The following is a 15,565-nucleotide window of genomic DNA, read 5'->3' as shown; positions in this document are numbered from 1 at the left end:
ATAAAGCGCATCAATAAATCGGTAACAATAACATGGAATGCAAATGATCATTAATAAAAAAAAAAAAAAGGGGAAATGCTTATATAAAGTTAAAGTGAGAGGGAAATGCTTATATAAAGTTAAAGTGAAAGAGAATAAAGGAACAATAATAATATCTCTATATTTAAAGGAAGAAATTATTAAAAATACCTATTAAATTTATGAATATTGACAAAAGTACTTATAAATTAAGAAAATTAACGTTGTATTAATAAAAAATGGATTCCATACGAGAAAAGTATTCAAATTCTAAATTTTTGTTAATTTTTTAATAAAATTTCTAAACTACTCCACTCTAACTCCATTTTACATTACTTCCTCTTTTTTCACTTTTTTTTTCCTCACTTTTCTTTCTTTCAAAACTCCTCACAGAGTCACAGAACTCTCATACTTTTTGACCGCTGTCTGCCACCTACCTACCCCGTCACCGTCAATCTTCTCCCCTCTTATTGCTTCCTCATCTCACTCTCAAGGTGACTACAACACCTTCATCACACGCCTATGACCCAACCTAAGGAGAACGCCGTCGTCGCATGCCTAAGAAGAGAGTGGGGTCGTGGTGCTGCTGCATGCAAAAAGAGGGTTCGGTGAAGAGAAATCGGAGAAGAAAGGAAGGCGGCACTGTTGATGGAAGTTCTGTCGTCGACGATGTTATAGCTGGCGAAGAAAAATGTATTTCTTTTTTTAAATATTTTTTATTTTATTTTTCTTTTTTTAGAAATTGATTTAGTTACTACTAAAAAGATACTATTCGGCTTCTATTTTTTATGAAGGTTGATATTCATTTGCAGAAGATTCGGTTGATGGCTACTTCTACTTCTGATTTTTGCGAAAGTAAATTTCAAATTGGATAAATGAATTTGTTAATTTTTTATGGTTGATGGTTGTTTCTGCTTCTAGTTTTGCTAAAATGGATTGAAATTGGATGAATGAATTTGAAAATTTTTATGTTTTAGGTTTTGTTGGTATTTGATTGATTTGATTTGGGTATGGATTGTAAACTTATGACTGAATCGGTTGAGGTCCGATTCTCTATCACTACCACCACCATTGATTTTGATCTAATTTGTTGTAGGAGTAGTTTCGAATTTCATGACAAAGATTTTGAAGGTGCAAGTTGGTTATGAAAGGTTAAAAAAGTGAATTGATGAAGTTGAGGGTGGAATAATTTAAAAATTTTATTAAAAAATTAACAAAAAATTAAAATTTAAATATTTTTATCATATACAACCCATTTTACATGAATACAACGTTAATTTTTATAATTTATAAATATTTTTGTCAGTTTTCATAAATTTTATAAGTAATTTTAGTAGTTTTTTTTTTCTAAAGTAATGTTCCCAACTTTCCATAGTTTAATAAAAGCAAACTTATAACTAATTTTGGGACAAATGTCAGAAACACAAGGCCAATATGAGTCAACTAATTAAAAATAGTTGACTTTAGCGTTTGGTTTTAGAATAAATACTTACTATAGTGCCAATATACAATTTTTAATTTATTAACAAAAGGATAAAATTAATATTTAATTTTAAAATATAAAAATAAATAATTTTAAAATATTTAATACTTACCATATAAAATAAGTTTGACAAATTTAATATTAAAGTTAAAAGTATCAGAAAATTTGCTTTTAGAATAATCTTTTCTCTCTCCTATCTTCTTCTTTTCGGTATTTCCTTTTTACAAAATGGCATGGAGAGAATATATGTATTTGTTAATGCCTTAAGTAATGAAATATGTAGTGATGGTTATTGCAATTAGGAAAAGTATATGGAACTAAGAAGTGATCAGTCAAAAAGAAAACAACTTAACTAATTTATAATTATATTTAATTAATTTTATTTGTTTTTAATTTATAATGTTTGATATTAATTGCTTCTCACCCCAAATTAAAATTTTAAATGATACGTTGGAGAAATAGGGGCGGGAATCACAGAACTTCCAACAATTCTGATTTTTAGTTTTTTTGAACAAGAGAGCTTAACACAATAAAGTGGAGCGACAAGAAAACAATACTACCGCATGAACAAGTATGAAAAAACACCTCCTTAATGTCATCTCCGGCATAGCCATCAACAACAAAAAGATCTAAATTACTCCATTCTCTAACACTGTTTAAAGATTTCTGAAATACCTCCTCTGCACTCCCTTCCTTGTTATTAAATATCCGACCGTTCCTCTCTAGCCAAACGTTTCAAATAACCGAAAAGAAGCAAATAAGCCAATTGTTACGCTCTACCTTCCTGTTGGCAACACCTGTCCAACTCTCAAAGTGATCTTTTAGTGAGCCCGGAATAGTCCACGACCTCCTAAATTCTGATAGCCATTGACACCACACCTGCCAAGTAAACTCACACCCCAGGAACAAATGATAAATATGTTCAACTTTTTTATTACACAAAACGCACATGTTATCACCTTGACTAATAATTCCCAATCTTCGCAGCCTTTCTTTAGTATTTACTCGTCCTATCAGAGTAAACCAAGTAAATAACTCCACTCGTGGTGGCACCAAACCTTTCCATAAGGTTCTTGTGAAGCTGTAACTCGTTATGTCCTTCGGGAGAGATTCTGACTGTACTACCTGCACAAAATTGTTAGTTGAAAATATACCTTCCTTATCAAACTTCCAAAAAATTCTGTCTTGCTTATCGTGTGTCAGCTTAACAGGTCTTAACATCTCATGTAATTGAACCACTAAATTTAACTCCCATTGGTATAAGTTTCGCCTCCAATGGAAGTTCCAGATCCACTCAATCCCATCCCAAAACCCACAATCCCCTATAACTGATCCTTTTTGGTTTGAAATGGAGAAGAGTCTCGGAAAACGCATCTTTAACGGACCATTTTGTAGCCAAACATCTTCCCAGAACTGAGTCCGTCTTCCGTCACCCACCTCCATAGACAACCCCGCAATCATCTTATCTTTCACAGAGCTATCCTTGAACTGCAGTTGACAGATATCCTTCCATGGACCCCCTCTAGTAGGTAATGTTTGAGCTGATAACATTACACTGGGGTTCAAATCATAGCAAGAGCACACCACCTTCTTCCATAATGGACATTCTTCTTTTGAAAACCGCCACCACCATTTGAACAGTAGTGCAGTGTTTCTGATCACGGCATCACCTATCCCTAGACCACCCAATTTTTTCAGGGCTTGAACCACCTCCCACTTAACTAGCGCCAGACCATTCCTGCCTTCCTCCTTTCTCTACAGGAATCTTCTCTGCAGCGATATCAACTTCTCTGCCACTGCCTTTGGCATCTTATACAGACTCAAGTAGTATACCAGCAAGCTATTTAACACAGACTTAATAAGGACCAGCTTACCCGCTTTATTGAGGACCTTTGCTTTCCACAGACTAAGCTTCTCCTCTACCTTGTCAATGATCGGTTTCCAGGTCCTGACTAGTCTTGGATTTGCTCCTAAGGGAATGCCAAGATATCTGACTGGGAGGCAGGCCTCCTTGCACCCCAACAAGTTGCACATGTTATACGTCCACTACTGTTCACAGTTGATTGGGATTAAACTTGATTTATCAAAGTTAATGGTTAACCCCGACATCAACTCAAAGCACCTTAGTAATCTGGCATAGTTCCTGATGGTCTCCTCTTCTGGTGGGCAGAACAATATAGTATCATCTGCGAACTGGAGGTGAGACAACTCTATATTGTCCTTACCAACTAGCAGCGGCACTATGCGTTTGTTCCTGACTGCCTCCCCTACCATCCTATGCAGGACATCAACCACTAGAACAAACAAGAACGGAGACAGTGGATCACCTTGTCTCAAACCCCTCTCCATCTTAAATGGTTTAGATGGTGAGCCATTTACCAGGATCGACATAGTCGCTGTGCCAACACATTCCTTAACCCATTCCCTCCATCTCCAGCCAAAACCCATCTTTTGTAACACAATGTCCACAAAGCTCCATTTAACCCGATCATAAGCCTTCTGAAAGTCTAGTTTGATGATTGCCGCTTTCTTTCTTCTCGTCTTCAGCCATTGCACTATTTCGCAGGCAATAAGTGCCCCATCATGTATCTTCCGACCCTTCACAAAAGCACTCTGCGTCTCTCCCACTAGCCCTGGCATAATTGTTCTCATCCTCCTAACCATCACTTTTGAAATCACTTTGTACACGCAACCTACCATGCTGATCGGCCGGAGGTCTTTAATCTCCTTGGCTCCAGTGTACTTAGGCGCAAGAGCTACCCAAGTAATATTGGCGTCAGAAGGCAACCTTGAAGATTGAAAGAAATCCAGAACCGCTTTGGTAAACTCTGCACCAATCTCATCCCAGCACTTCTTAACAAAATTCATGTTATACACATCACTTCCTGGTGCTTTGGATGACTCGCAATCCCAAACGGCCTCTCTAATCTCCTCCGATGTCGGTAATCTCTCCAACGCTATCGACTCCTCTTCCTCAATCCTTTTTACCAGTCTGTCCCTAAAACCCACCACTGGTGATCTCTCCTGGTGATACAAATCTTTATAAAAATCTCTGATAGCAACCTTGATCCGAGCTTGATTTCTTATCAGTCTTCCGTTGATTATTAAGGCATCAATTCTATTGTTCCTCCTTCTTGCCGACGCCAAATTATGGAAGTACCTAGTATTTTTATCCATATCCTTCACATGCTTGGAGCGCGACATCTGCTTCCAGTGTATTTCTTTTCTCACATACCACTACTTGCAACAGCTTACTAACGCCTTCCTTCTTGCCTCCGTTGTATCATCATAAACCCCATTTCCTGCCAACTCATCTATCTTCCTGATCTCCTCCTCGAGTTGCTGAATTTTCTTATCGATGTCCCCAAATTTGTCCTTATACCAAGATTCCTCCATTCCTCCCTAACCATTCTTAGGAAGCCTTCATGTGTAAACCAACAATCTAAGCTTCGAAAGGGACGCGAACCACCTCTGTACCTGGTATTCTGAACTATAATTGGACAGTGATCTGATAGGCCTCTTGGACCCCCTTTTAACCGAATCTCTGGGAACTCCTCCGTCCATTCAACACTGACTAAAACTCTATCGATACGACTGCAAGAGCGGCCTCTAAACCATGTATATTTGCGATCAGTCAAAGGTAAGTCCACTAACTGCATATCTTGGACCCAACTCTTAAAATCTTCTGCTGACGCAGTTAATCTGTCCTGACCTTTCCTCTCTTCAACCTGTAGAACCTCATTAAAGTCACCCATATAGCATATCGGAACTTGACATAAGCCCGCTATAAAGCTCAGTTCCTCCCACACAGCAAGTTTTTCTATTCTATTATGAGCACCATATACCAAACAGAAAGCACAACAAAATTCATTTTTCAAAAGTATTCCTTCAACACATAACCATCTCTCTCCTTTGTAACAGTTATTCATTCTGAACAGCAAGTCATCCCACATTAACAGGAGACCCCCAGACGTGCCTTCCGATCCTACAAACTCCCACCGCACAGCATCGCTCCCCCAAATTCGTGCTACATCAAACTTAGTCACAGCTTGCATTTTAGACTCAACCAAACCTAACATATTCAGTTTCTGTTTCTTTCTTAGCTCTTTAACCATACTCAGCTTCCCAACCCCTCCTAACCCCCTAACATTCCAAGAGTTAAAAATCATAATAAAACTTTGTTACACACCTTTTTCAATTTTTTCGGTCTGCATCTTCGAGCCTTTTCTTTTTGCTTTGCCAATCTCCTCTTTTGAGCTAGGACTTTATTCTGTTCTTGTAAAATTGTCATTATATCATCATCTTCATTGTATTCTGATTCTTAGTATATAAAATTTTTTATAAAATATATAAAAAAACATCCATTTAATATGAAAAAAAAATATTCTGATACTTAGTAGAAAAAATATCCTAATACCTAATATAAGTACCATTCACGTAAAGATTTTAGATTCATCTAGAGACATTTGGCTGATTTTTGGCTGGTACCTTATTGGTTCCCTAGTATTGGTGTTGCAATTATAGCCAGTAGCCACGAACTATAAGACCAAGAAAAAGCAACTCTGTCTGGTATCGGTAACGATTAACATATTCAGTACGGGTATCCATAAGTTCGGGATGTAAGAGCCAGTAGCTCACTGAGCTCATTATCTCTATCCCACTTCGAAGTGAGATTGATGAGTGAAAGAACTCGGTATTCACATAAGAAAGTGGCAGTAGTCTAGGCGGACACCTTTTATTTTGCCATCAATCCAGCGCATTTAGATCTGTCCTAGTGGAATGAACAAAACCCTATCTTGGCTGGAGAAAGCCAGTCCAGAGAGTCTGGTATTTTGTTGGTAATTAGCCATGTTGTCACACATTGGAATCTCTAGAAGGATACACTTTTTTTTTTTTAAATTTCCGCACAAAATTATATAATATAACATTGCCAAACGTACCATTCAATTATAAAAACAAGTCATTATTAGCATAAAGCTAAGTAAACAATTATATTCCTCAACATGTTTAAAAGTTGTTGTTTTTAGCAATCATTCATGGATATCCTATGAAATAATGAGGGTCAGTAGTGATGGCTTGGGTCCTCGATCTCCTAGCACTACGTACAGTTTGGATTTTGTTTCTATCATCTTGCTTACTAGGAAGTCAACTTCATTTTATGTGTAGAATGATGAGATATATATATTGCTTCATATGTCTCCAATACTGACACCGTAATAAGATAGAAGAAATTAAAAGAAGAAAGATTGTAATAAGGGCAAATCTCGCAGTATTAAGTTAAATGGGAGGAGAAATTATATGAATTAACTAAATCGAAAAACAAAACATGGATCAACCAAAAATATATTTTTATATAATTTGAATTAAACCAATTTAAAGTATAAATCAGGAGTAATTTGAATCAAGTCTGTTCGAATTATGAAGGAGAGTAATTTAAAATTAATCAATTCGAACTATGTATCTATGAATTCGTAGGTAGTTCGAACCTTGTTGATCCAAATTATGCAGAGCGTAGTTGTAACGGTCAGAAAATTGCCAGAAGATCCCCAGTGGATATAAATTCAGGAAACCGCCAGAAGATCCATGACTGAAGTAGCTGTAACGGTCCGGCTAACTTCACTACGTGTCTGTTCACCACGCGACACATGCACCGGTATAACCATGAGAGAGCAGCTGATTCCCAACTGTACCCATCCATGTCCTCAAGTCTAGCCACGTATGGGAGCCACCTAATGTGAATGCGGTTGTCGGACTTATCAGTAAATAGCTGAGTTCCTAACAGCATCATGATATAGGTCCGGGCATACCTCCTAATAGTGGGTTCATCGGCTCCCTCAGAAAGCTCTCCAAACGTCTCCTGGAACCAGCTGCAGTTCACTGTAAACTTCTGGATTTGGTTCGTAGGAGGTACCACACCCAGCAACTCCTAGAACCACACCTAAACTGGCACCCTCGATATACGTCTGAAAATCTGTCAGAAAACCACTAACATAATGTCCATCGATCGGCAGACCTAATTGGTACGCCACGTCCTGCAATGTAATAGTGCACTCCGTGAACGACATATGGAACGTGTGCGTCTCCGAACGCCAGCGCTCCACGAATGCACTAACCAGGGGCTCATCCAGCCTAAACCATCTATCGTTCAACCTCGCAAGATGGTACAAGCCGGCCATCTGCAAGTACGGAACGTACCTCTCGTCCAGACGCATACCCTGCTGTCGTCGCATGCTCGAAATGCATCGGTGAGGCTGCATAAATAATGTACCAAAATGTCTCTCAGCTCGGAACATATTCATACGACATCATTCACTAATGCATATGTTAAACCCAAAAAATACAACTTGTCCACTACCACATAATATAACGCGTTAAGATGAAAAATAACATCATATATCCATCAAACTGGGTCAAATGAGAAAATATTTTTAAAACATACTTCTTAAAAAAAGAATAATATCACAAGATAAAAAGATCACTGATTACTATTCATATTAACCACTAACATAACCACTTATATATATTCTAAAGAGTAAAGTATCGTTTTTATCCCCAACATTTGGGGTAAGTCCTATTTGTGTCCCTAACGTTTAAATCGTCCTATTTATATCCTTAACGTTTATAAAAGTGATTCAATGTTATCCTACTATCAATTATACTAACAAATAAGATTATATTTTTCAATTATTCTCACTTGGATGTGTTCGATTTTAATATTATACCCACTATTTGTGTTTAGATTCAATTATATCCCTAGAAAAGTGAATTATGTAAATGTTGTAGGAATTGGTTTCAACATTTGATGAGCTATTTTTCGGAGTAGATCATCGATTCTATCCAGACATTTGTATTCTAACTTAAAGAAGAGATTTTTAAAACTCAAACTAAAGCGCTCATGATGTGTAATTGACGGCAGGATAACATTGAATTACTTTTACAAACGTTAGGGATACAAATAGGACGATTTAAACGTTAGGGACACAAATAGAATTTACCCCAAACATTGGGGACAAAAACAATACTTTACTCTATTCTAAATTAGCAACGATAAATAATGACTACCATTCTAACATACCAAAGGCAAAAATATAAAAAAAAAAAGGGTAATTCATTGACTCTTATTTTAAAAGAATCACACTAACTTCTTCATTGATAACACCAGCTATATGGGCAACTCCATCCAAATGATAAAGTCAATTCGAGTTATCCTCCATCGGTTAAATATTCTGTTCAACCCTTTGTTGAAGTGGTATGAGGTCCTTTTCTCTGAAATTTGGTGGGACAGAGGTTTGGAAAAGTGGTTCGAATGAGCTTCCTTCAAACTTTTTATATAGGAAGAGGCTTAGTAATTCAAATGAGTGGGATTCGAATTACCAACGGCAGTCAAAACCATTTGCTAATTTGAAACAAGCTGTTTCGAATTACTATGTGCACAAAATGGTTGGCTAGTTTGAACTAGGCTAATTCGAACAAGTGTAAGTTACTATGCGTATGTAATTCGATTCATACTGATTCGAATTACTATCAAGAATTGATGCGAGCATAATTCGAGTTCCACCAATTCGAATTATACAGATTCGAATTATTATTGGTTGGTGTAATTCGAGTTGCCTTGATTCGAACTATATAGAAACGTCCTCCTAGTAGATCCTTGTCACGTTTTTTACTTTGATTGAATCATGTAAATTCTCCTCTCATCTGGTTTAATACTGTGATTTGTCCTGATAATAATATGACATTAATTTCTTCCTTAGATATGCTATTTAGAATCTTTCCTTAACTCGATTTTATTGGTTTAGATATAAAATTATTTACGTATTTTTACAAGATAAACTACAAAAAATATATTCAAAATAATCTTAGTATTGATAAAAATATTTTTAAATTATTTTAAAATATAATAAAAATATTTATATATGACAAAAAATAAAATGAGTCATCACATAATATTTTTGTCACATTTTTTAATATTTAAAAAATATTTTTATCAATAACAGTTTGTAAATATTTTTGTTAACACAAATTAATTCAGATCTATTTTGGGTGGTTTAATAAAAATATTTTTTAATGAAATAGTATGTTTGAGCAATGAAAATATAACACGGTGACATACTTTGCTCAAAATGTGCATATAATTGTATTTGTAGTATTTTGAGTAAAATCTTACATCAACCCCTAACGATTTCACTAAACTTTTATCTGTCCCCTAATAACAGCATAATGCTATTGTGATCCCTATCTATTGTCTCAGACTTATCCTTACATTCGATTTTTTTTTTAAATAAAATAAAAAATTTTATTATTTACTCAAATCCTATTTTTTAATTTTAATTCTTTAAATATGATTTTTTATTTATTTAAAAAAGTTCTCGATAAATTCTATAATTTTTATAAAGTTCGCTAAGTGATAAAGTTCACTTTAATTATTTTTAAAATACACAAAATTTAAATTTTTAAACTATTATCATAATATCCAAAAGTACATAAGAATATATAAAAATACACGAATAATAAATATGACTTTTTTGTCAATGAGTTATAGCAAACTCTCCCTAAATAAAAAAAAAAGAGAAAGTATGAGAAGTCAATGGAATATTTATACAATGTGTACAATGAAAGTTTAGAGAGTATTAAAAATATGATCATTAGTGTTACCTTTTTCCATGAGCTGAAGTTTTTGGGATGAGTGGCATCATACATGGTATTAGAGTACTAGATTCGAAAAGTCAAAAGTTCGATCCTTGGTGAATTCTAAAATCAGTTTAATGTTTTGGGAAGATGTTTATTATCGTTAGTGAAAAACCCTTACGTTCCTATGTTTTTTAGGGACAACGCGCCCTGTACAGTGAGCAAAATATTGGCATTTTCTTTGTTGTGAAAAGAGTTTAATACTAGCCCTCTCTTCATTATTCAATGGATTTCAAATCCTAACAAGCTAAGGAAGCATGCGCTGTACAGACCAATCCTCAGCTTCGAATCGGCATTCATGGATGTCTAATTGCAAAACAGGGAGGAAGAAGTAGTTCGAACTCTCTAATTGCAATTGTGAACGCTATATAATCATGTTCGAATTTGGAACAAAATTAAATCTTAGTAGGTTGTTTTTTTGCTGCTGCTACTTTGAGGTAATTCATGTTAGGTTAATGTAATTTTTCTAGTTATGTTATGTTAGAAGATTATTTTCTGTGTTATTTGTAGACTCCACTATAGAAATGCAAGTACTTCAAATGACCTGATGAGATTATTGGTGGAAATGTTGGTTCGAAACCTAAGGATGTAGACATAGGAGGGCAAAAAACTAAGTTGCAAGCAAATTGTCAGAATTAGAAGAGAAAGTGAGAAAATTGGAGATACTACTATAGAATGAGTGTAGACCCAAACAAGATTTGCATTTTTAAGATTTTGGAATGTGTTGGGATTTTTAATTGCATTTGCTGCTGCTGCTGTGAAGTTTGTGTTGTGTTAGGTGTACGAGGTATCTGGAACTCTTTGCTATAATAGCGTTTTACTGTTATTGGTTAGCACTTAATTTAAGTTTGTATAGTTTTGATGGTGACATATTTAAGAAAGAAAAAATAATATTATGTAATTTTAGTTGAATTATATATGAAATCACTGTGAATTTTACTTCATTTTGCTCAATAGGCTAAAATTTCAAATTACTAACATCCATAGATCTCAATATTATCCAAAAGTACAATATATTAGTAACTATTAGTTTTTGGCAACCTTAATACATTGTTACAGCTAAAACATACCAAAATAACTATAGTGCAATATCATAAAGTCTCACGACCACAATTGAACATTGAAACAAAAGACACAATTTAAAATCTAAAATAAACATAAACACAATAAGAAGCAGGCCAGTGGCACAGTAATAAGAATAGGAAAAAGAAAAAGAAAGAAGCAGGCCAGTGGCTCAGTGGCTCTTCGCAAAGAATTCAGAGGGTGTGGTTGGACGGAAATGTCTCACTTTTCTTTAATCAAATGTCACGGGTTTAATCCTCCCCTTGTGCAAGAAAAAAAAAAGAAAAACTTTGAAGTTCTAAACCAACAAGTTAAGAATCGAGTTCATCAATAGATCATTTTTTCTTCTTTATTCTCTGCTCTTTATTGAAACATTAACAATGAGATTACTCTACTTCTATTCATGCATTCTGACTCAACAAGCTTATCTCCTTTTGTAATTGGTTGGCACAAAACATAACCAAAGAAATTAACCTTTTACTCGTACATATATATAATGGTACACACGGTGTCAAAGTAAACAAGCTTAAGAATTAAGACACAGGTGGACTATATATATGAAGTATGAATCATTAGATCATAATGAAGCAATCACGTAAGTGCACTCCCCGATCCTTCTTCAATGAGTTGCCCAATTCTGATCATAGGAAACTGGCGATTAGCTAAAGGTGACTTTCCCATCATAAGCTCTTTAGAAATCTGATGCATGCTTGGTCGTGATCGTGGACTTTGTCTCAAGCACTCAAGTGCCCACTTTGTGATCCACATGATTTCCCCAACAATTGAATTCTTAGGATGGGGTGGCCTCTGATCCATGACATCAACCAATAACAAATTGTATGTTATTGATGCTGTTGTTGGCGACAACAATGAGTTGATCAAATCTCCTGGATGCTTTCCCATGAGGATCTCCAAACAAAGCACTCCAAAGCTATATACATCACTTTTCTCTGTCACTTCCATAGTCTGAGCTAGCTCTATAACAAAATTGGAAATTTCAAGTTATGCATAAAGAAATATATGGATCATTCTTGGTATAGAAATCAAGGGAAAATGAACTTACCAGGAGCTCCATATCCATAGGTGACTACAAGTGTTGTCCAACTTGAACCTGGCTTAAGAAACTTAGCTGTCCCAAAATCAGAGACATGAGCTTCATATTCTGAATCCAAAAGGACATTCTTGCTCGATATGTCGCGATGAACTATAGGAGGTAAGCAATCATGATGCATATATGATAGAGCATTAGCAACTCCTTTAATCACATTCACCCTCTTTCCCCAATCAAATTTACTTGCTTTCGCTTCATCTCTTAGCACTTGATCCAAGCTTCCACCTTCCAAGTACTTATAAACCAAAAATGAGAACCGTGAATGTTGGCAAAACCCATATAGCTTTATGATGTTGCGGTGCTTCATTTCTGTCAATGCTTTGATTTCATTCTCAAATGCTTTCAAATTGTATGTCTCCTCCCCAATAGTAGTCTTCTCATGAAGCTTCTTCACAGCAACAACCATACCTGAAGGCAACTCAGCCTTGTAAATAGATCCTTGCCCTCCATTTCCAATGAGATATTTGTCATCAAAATTATTGGTAGCTTGAATGATTGTTTCAAATGCCATTTTCCCATCATGGCTCCATATGGAAAAGTGCTCTTTTGATTGCACTTCTTTAACTTCTTCTCTCTTTCTGCCTCTTCTGCAAAGAATATACATTGAAACACCTAACAAACAAAGTGCTAGAGCAAGTGCTCCATAGATAAGAAACAATACCATCTTCAGGCTATGCTTCTTTGTGCATCGCTCCAAGCCGGTGACATTGTTAGCACACAAGCCTTTGTTACTTTTCAAGGACCAAATTGGAGCATTAAGAAACGCTTGATTGTTTGGAAGCGGCCCTTCTAACTGGTTGTGTGATATGTTGACTGAAATCAAGGCTGACATGCCATCAAAACTGGATGGAATATTGCCAGAGAGATCATTGTGTGAGAGGTTCAAGAAGTTCAATTGCGTCAGATCTCCAAGCCACCTTGGTATTGTTCCATTCAACAAATTGTTGCTAAGATCAAGAGAAGAGAGAGGTTCTAATGAGGCAATGCCAGAGGGGATGCTTCCCTCTAGTCTGTTGATGCTCAAGTTCAATTCAACCAATTTGGGTAACTGCATAACTTCTCTTGGTATGTTGCCACTCAACTCATTTCCTGCTAGGCGCAAGAATGTCAGATTCTTCAATGATCCTATTTCTGGTGGAATGCTTCCTGAGAGATGATTGTTATTGATACTGAGTTCAAACAAGTTTTTCATATTCCCTAGTTCCTTTGGAATCTTTCCATTCAGTTGGTTTGAAGAAAGGCGAAGCCTACCCAGATTAGTAGCCTCAACAATTTGTGGTGGTATAGCACCAGAAATATTGTTGTTGGACATGTACAAGTTCTGAAGGTTATGGTTCTTTCCCCAGTTTGGTGAAATCTGACCGTAAAACTTGTTATCACTCAGATCAATATGTACTAAATTCGGATATATGCCGAAAATTTCTGCAATGTCACCTTCCAACTGGTTTCCCTGTAATGTGAGTCTAGCAATGTTAGAGCAACTCTTCAAGCTTCTTGGCACTGATCCAGTAAAATGGTTGTTCTCAGCATTGAAGTATGAGAGTAATCCACCTGAGCAGATTTGAGTTGGCAAATGGCCAATGAAATTGTTCTTGGACACTGAAAATTTCCTCAAACTTGTCAAGTTATTAATGCCCTGTGGAAGGGTGCCATTAAACTTGTTGGTGGCCAATTCTAGCATCTTGAGGCCTTTCAGGTTTCCAATTGTTTCAGGGACAGTTCCAGAGAGGTTGTTTGTATGGAAGCTCAAGTAATTCAAATTGACCAGATTACCTATAGAGGCAGGAATTGGTCCAGAAAAATGATTAAAGCTGAGGTATAATTGGAAGAGCTTTGTCAAGTTTCCCAATGTGGAAGGAATGGATCCAGAAAAGTGATTGTTATCAAGTGCAAGGGAATCTAAGTTGGCTAAGTAGTTTTCTATGGAAGCAGGGATGGATCCGGAAAGGTTATTGTTATTAAGATATAATAAGGTCAAGTTAGACATGTTCCAGATGGAGGGTGGAATTGACCCAGAGAGTGTGTTACTAGAAAGGTATAATTGTTGCAAATTGCTCAAGTTACCAATGGTAGGAGGGATAGCCCCAAAGAGAGTGTTGCTTGAGAAATCAATCACATGAAGGTTTGTCATCATTCCTATTTCCACTGGAATGGAACCAGAAAGATGATAATTATCTATGAAAGAAAGATACTCAAGGTTGACCAATTTGCCAATCCCAGTAGGAATGTGGCCAGAAAAATTGTTGTCTCCAAAATCTAGATATGTTAAGTTGGCCAAATTTCCTATAGACTCAGGGATTTGGCCACTTAGATGGCATTCGAAAAGATCAAGCCCGTGGAGACTTGTCAAGGTGAAGATCTCTTTAGGAATGGAACCTTCAAAGAAATTTTTGGACAAGTTCAATTGATTAACTCTTGACAAGTTACCAATCTGCGGGGGAATGGTTCCATGGAACAAGTTGTTGTATATGTTTATGCTGAGGAGGTTTGGGAATGAAGAGAAGGTGAGAGTGTGGAATGTACCTTTGAGTCCAAAGTTTTCAATGTTCATGGTTGTGATTGACTTTGATTTGTCACACTGAATTCCTTTCCATCTGCATGGACTTGTGCCGTTGTTCCAAGATGACAAGATAAGTTGGCTTTTGTTATCAAGGGTGGTCTTCCACTTTAAGAGTGCATTTGCTTCTTCATTCTTCTCATCACTTGCAGCTAAAGCCACACAAGAGAGTTTCACAAGGACATAGAAGAGGAATATTAAGAGATTTTTTCTCGACATAGTTCAACCTTCTGTGTATGGATTGAATTAATGGATGGTATGTTGTGGCTGGTGATGATTGATCAGTTCTGTGCACTCTAGAAAATGATATCAATCAATACATGTATAAATGCGGGTCGTGCACTTATTTATATACATTATTTTTTACATGTGCTTTTTTTATTTTACCAAAGATAGGAGACTCGAACATTTATGGTATGGTTTAATATGATTTCACACCTGTAAAGACATTTTTAGATGAGCAATTTTTCTATTATTTTAAGTATCTATCTATTCTTAATATATAAAAGTAGGTACATAGGTTTATCCACATTGTTTTTAAGTTATTTCTCTTCTTCTACTAACGTCATGTCAGCACCAACGCTTACTTGGCAAAATTTTAGAATCCATCACTCAAATCTTGCCAAATCAACTTTTATTTTCACAT

The 15,565-nt window shown here is 36.0% G+C and overlaps 2 protein-coding genes across 2 annotated transcripts; both read right to left on the bottom strand.

The window, feature by feature from the left end:
* Positions 4,816–7,289, bottom strand: LOC107637210. Its single transcript, XM_016340647.1, has 2 exons — positions 7,162–7,289; positions 4,816–5,644 (listed from the first exon to the last, which is right to left on the bottom strand). The coding sequence occupies exons 1-2, from the start codon at positions 7,287–7,289 to the stop codon at positions 4,816–4,818; spliced, it is 957 nt and encodes a 318-aa protein (XP_016196133.1).
* LOC107635245 (MDIS1-interacting receptor like kinase 2-like) lies at positions 11,572–15,228 on the bottom strand. The gene is made up of 2 exons (XM_016338650.2): positions 12,315–15,228; positions 11,572–12,228 (listed from the first exon to the last, which is right to left on the bottom strand). Exons 1-2 carry the CDS (start codon positions 15,136–15,138, stop codon positions 11,843–11,845), a joined length of 3,210 nt encoding a protein of 1,069 aa, XP_016194136.1. The 5' UTR covers positions 15,139–15,228; the 3' UTR covers positions 11,572–11,842.

This window comes from Arachis ipaensis, chromosome B04 (assembly GCF_000816755.2).
Source record: "Arachis ipaensis cultivar K30076 chromosome B04, Araip1.1, whole genome shotgun sequence".
NCBI lineage: Eukaryota > Viridiplantae > Streptophyta > Magnoliopsida > Fabales > Fabaceae > Arachis > Arachis ipaensis.
The sequence above is the reverse complement of the archived record's forward strand: the minus strand, read 5'-3'. Positions and strand labels throughout refer to the sequence as shown.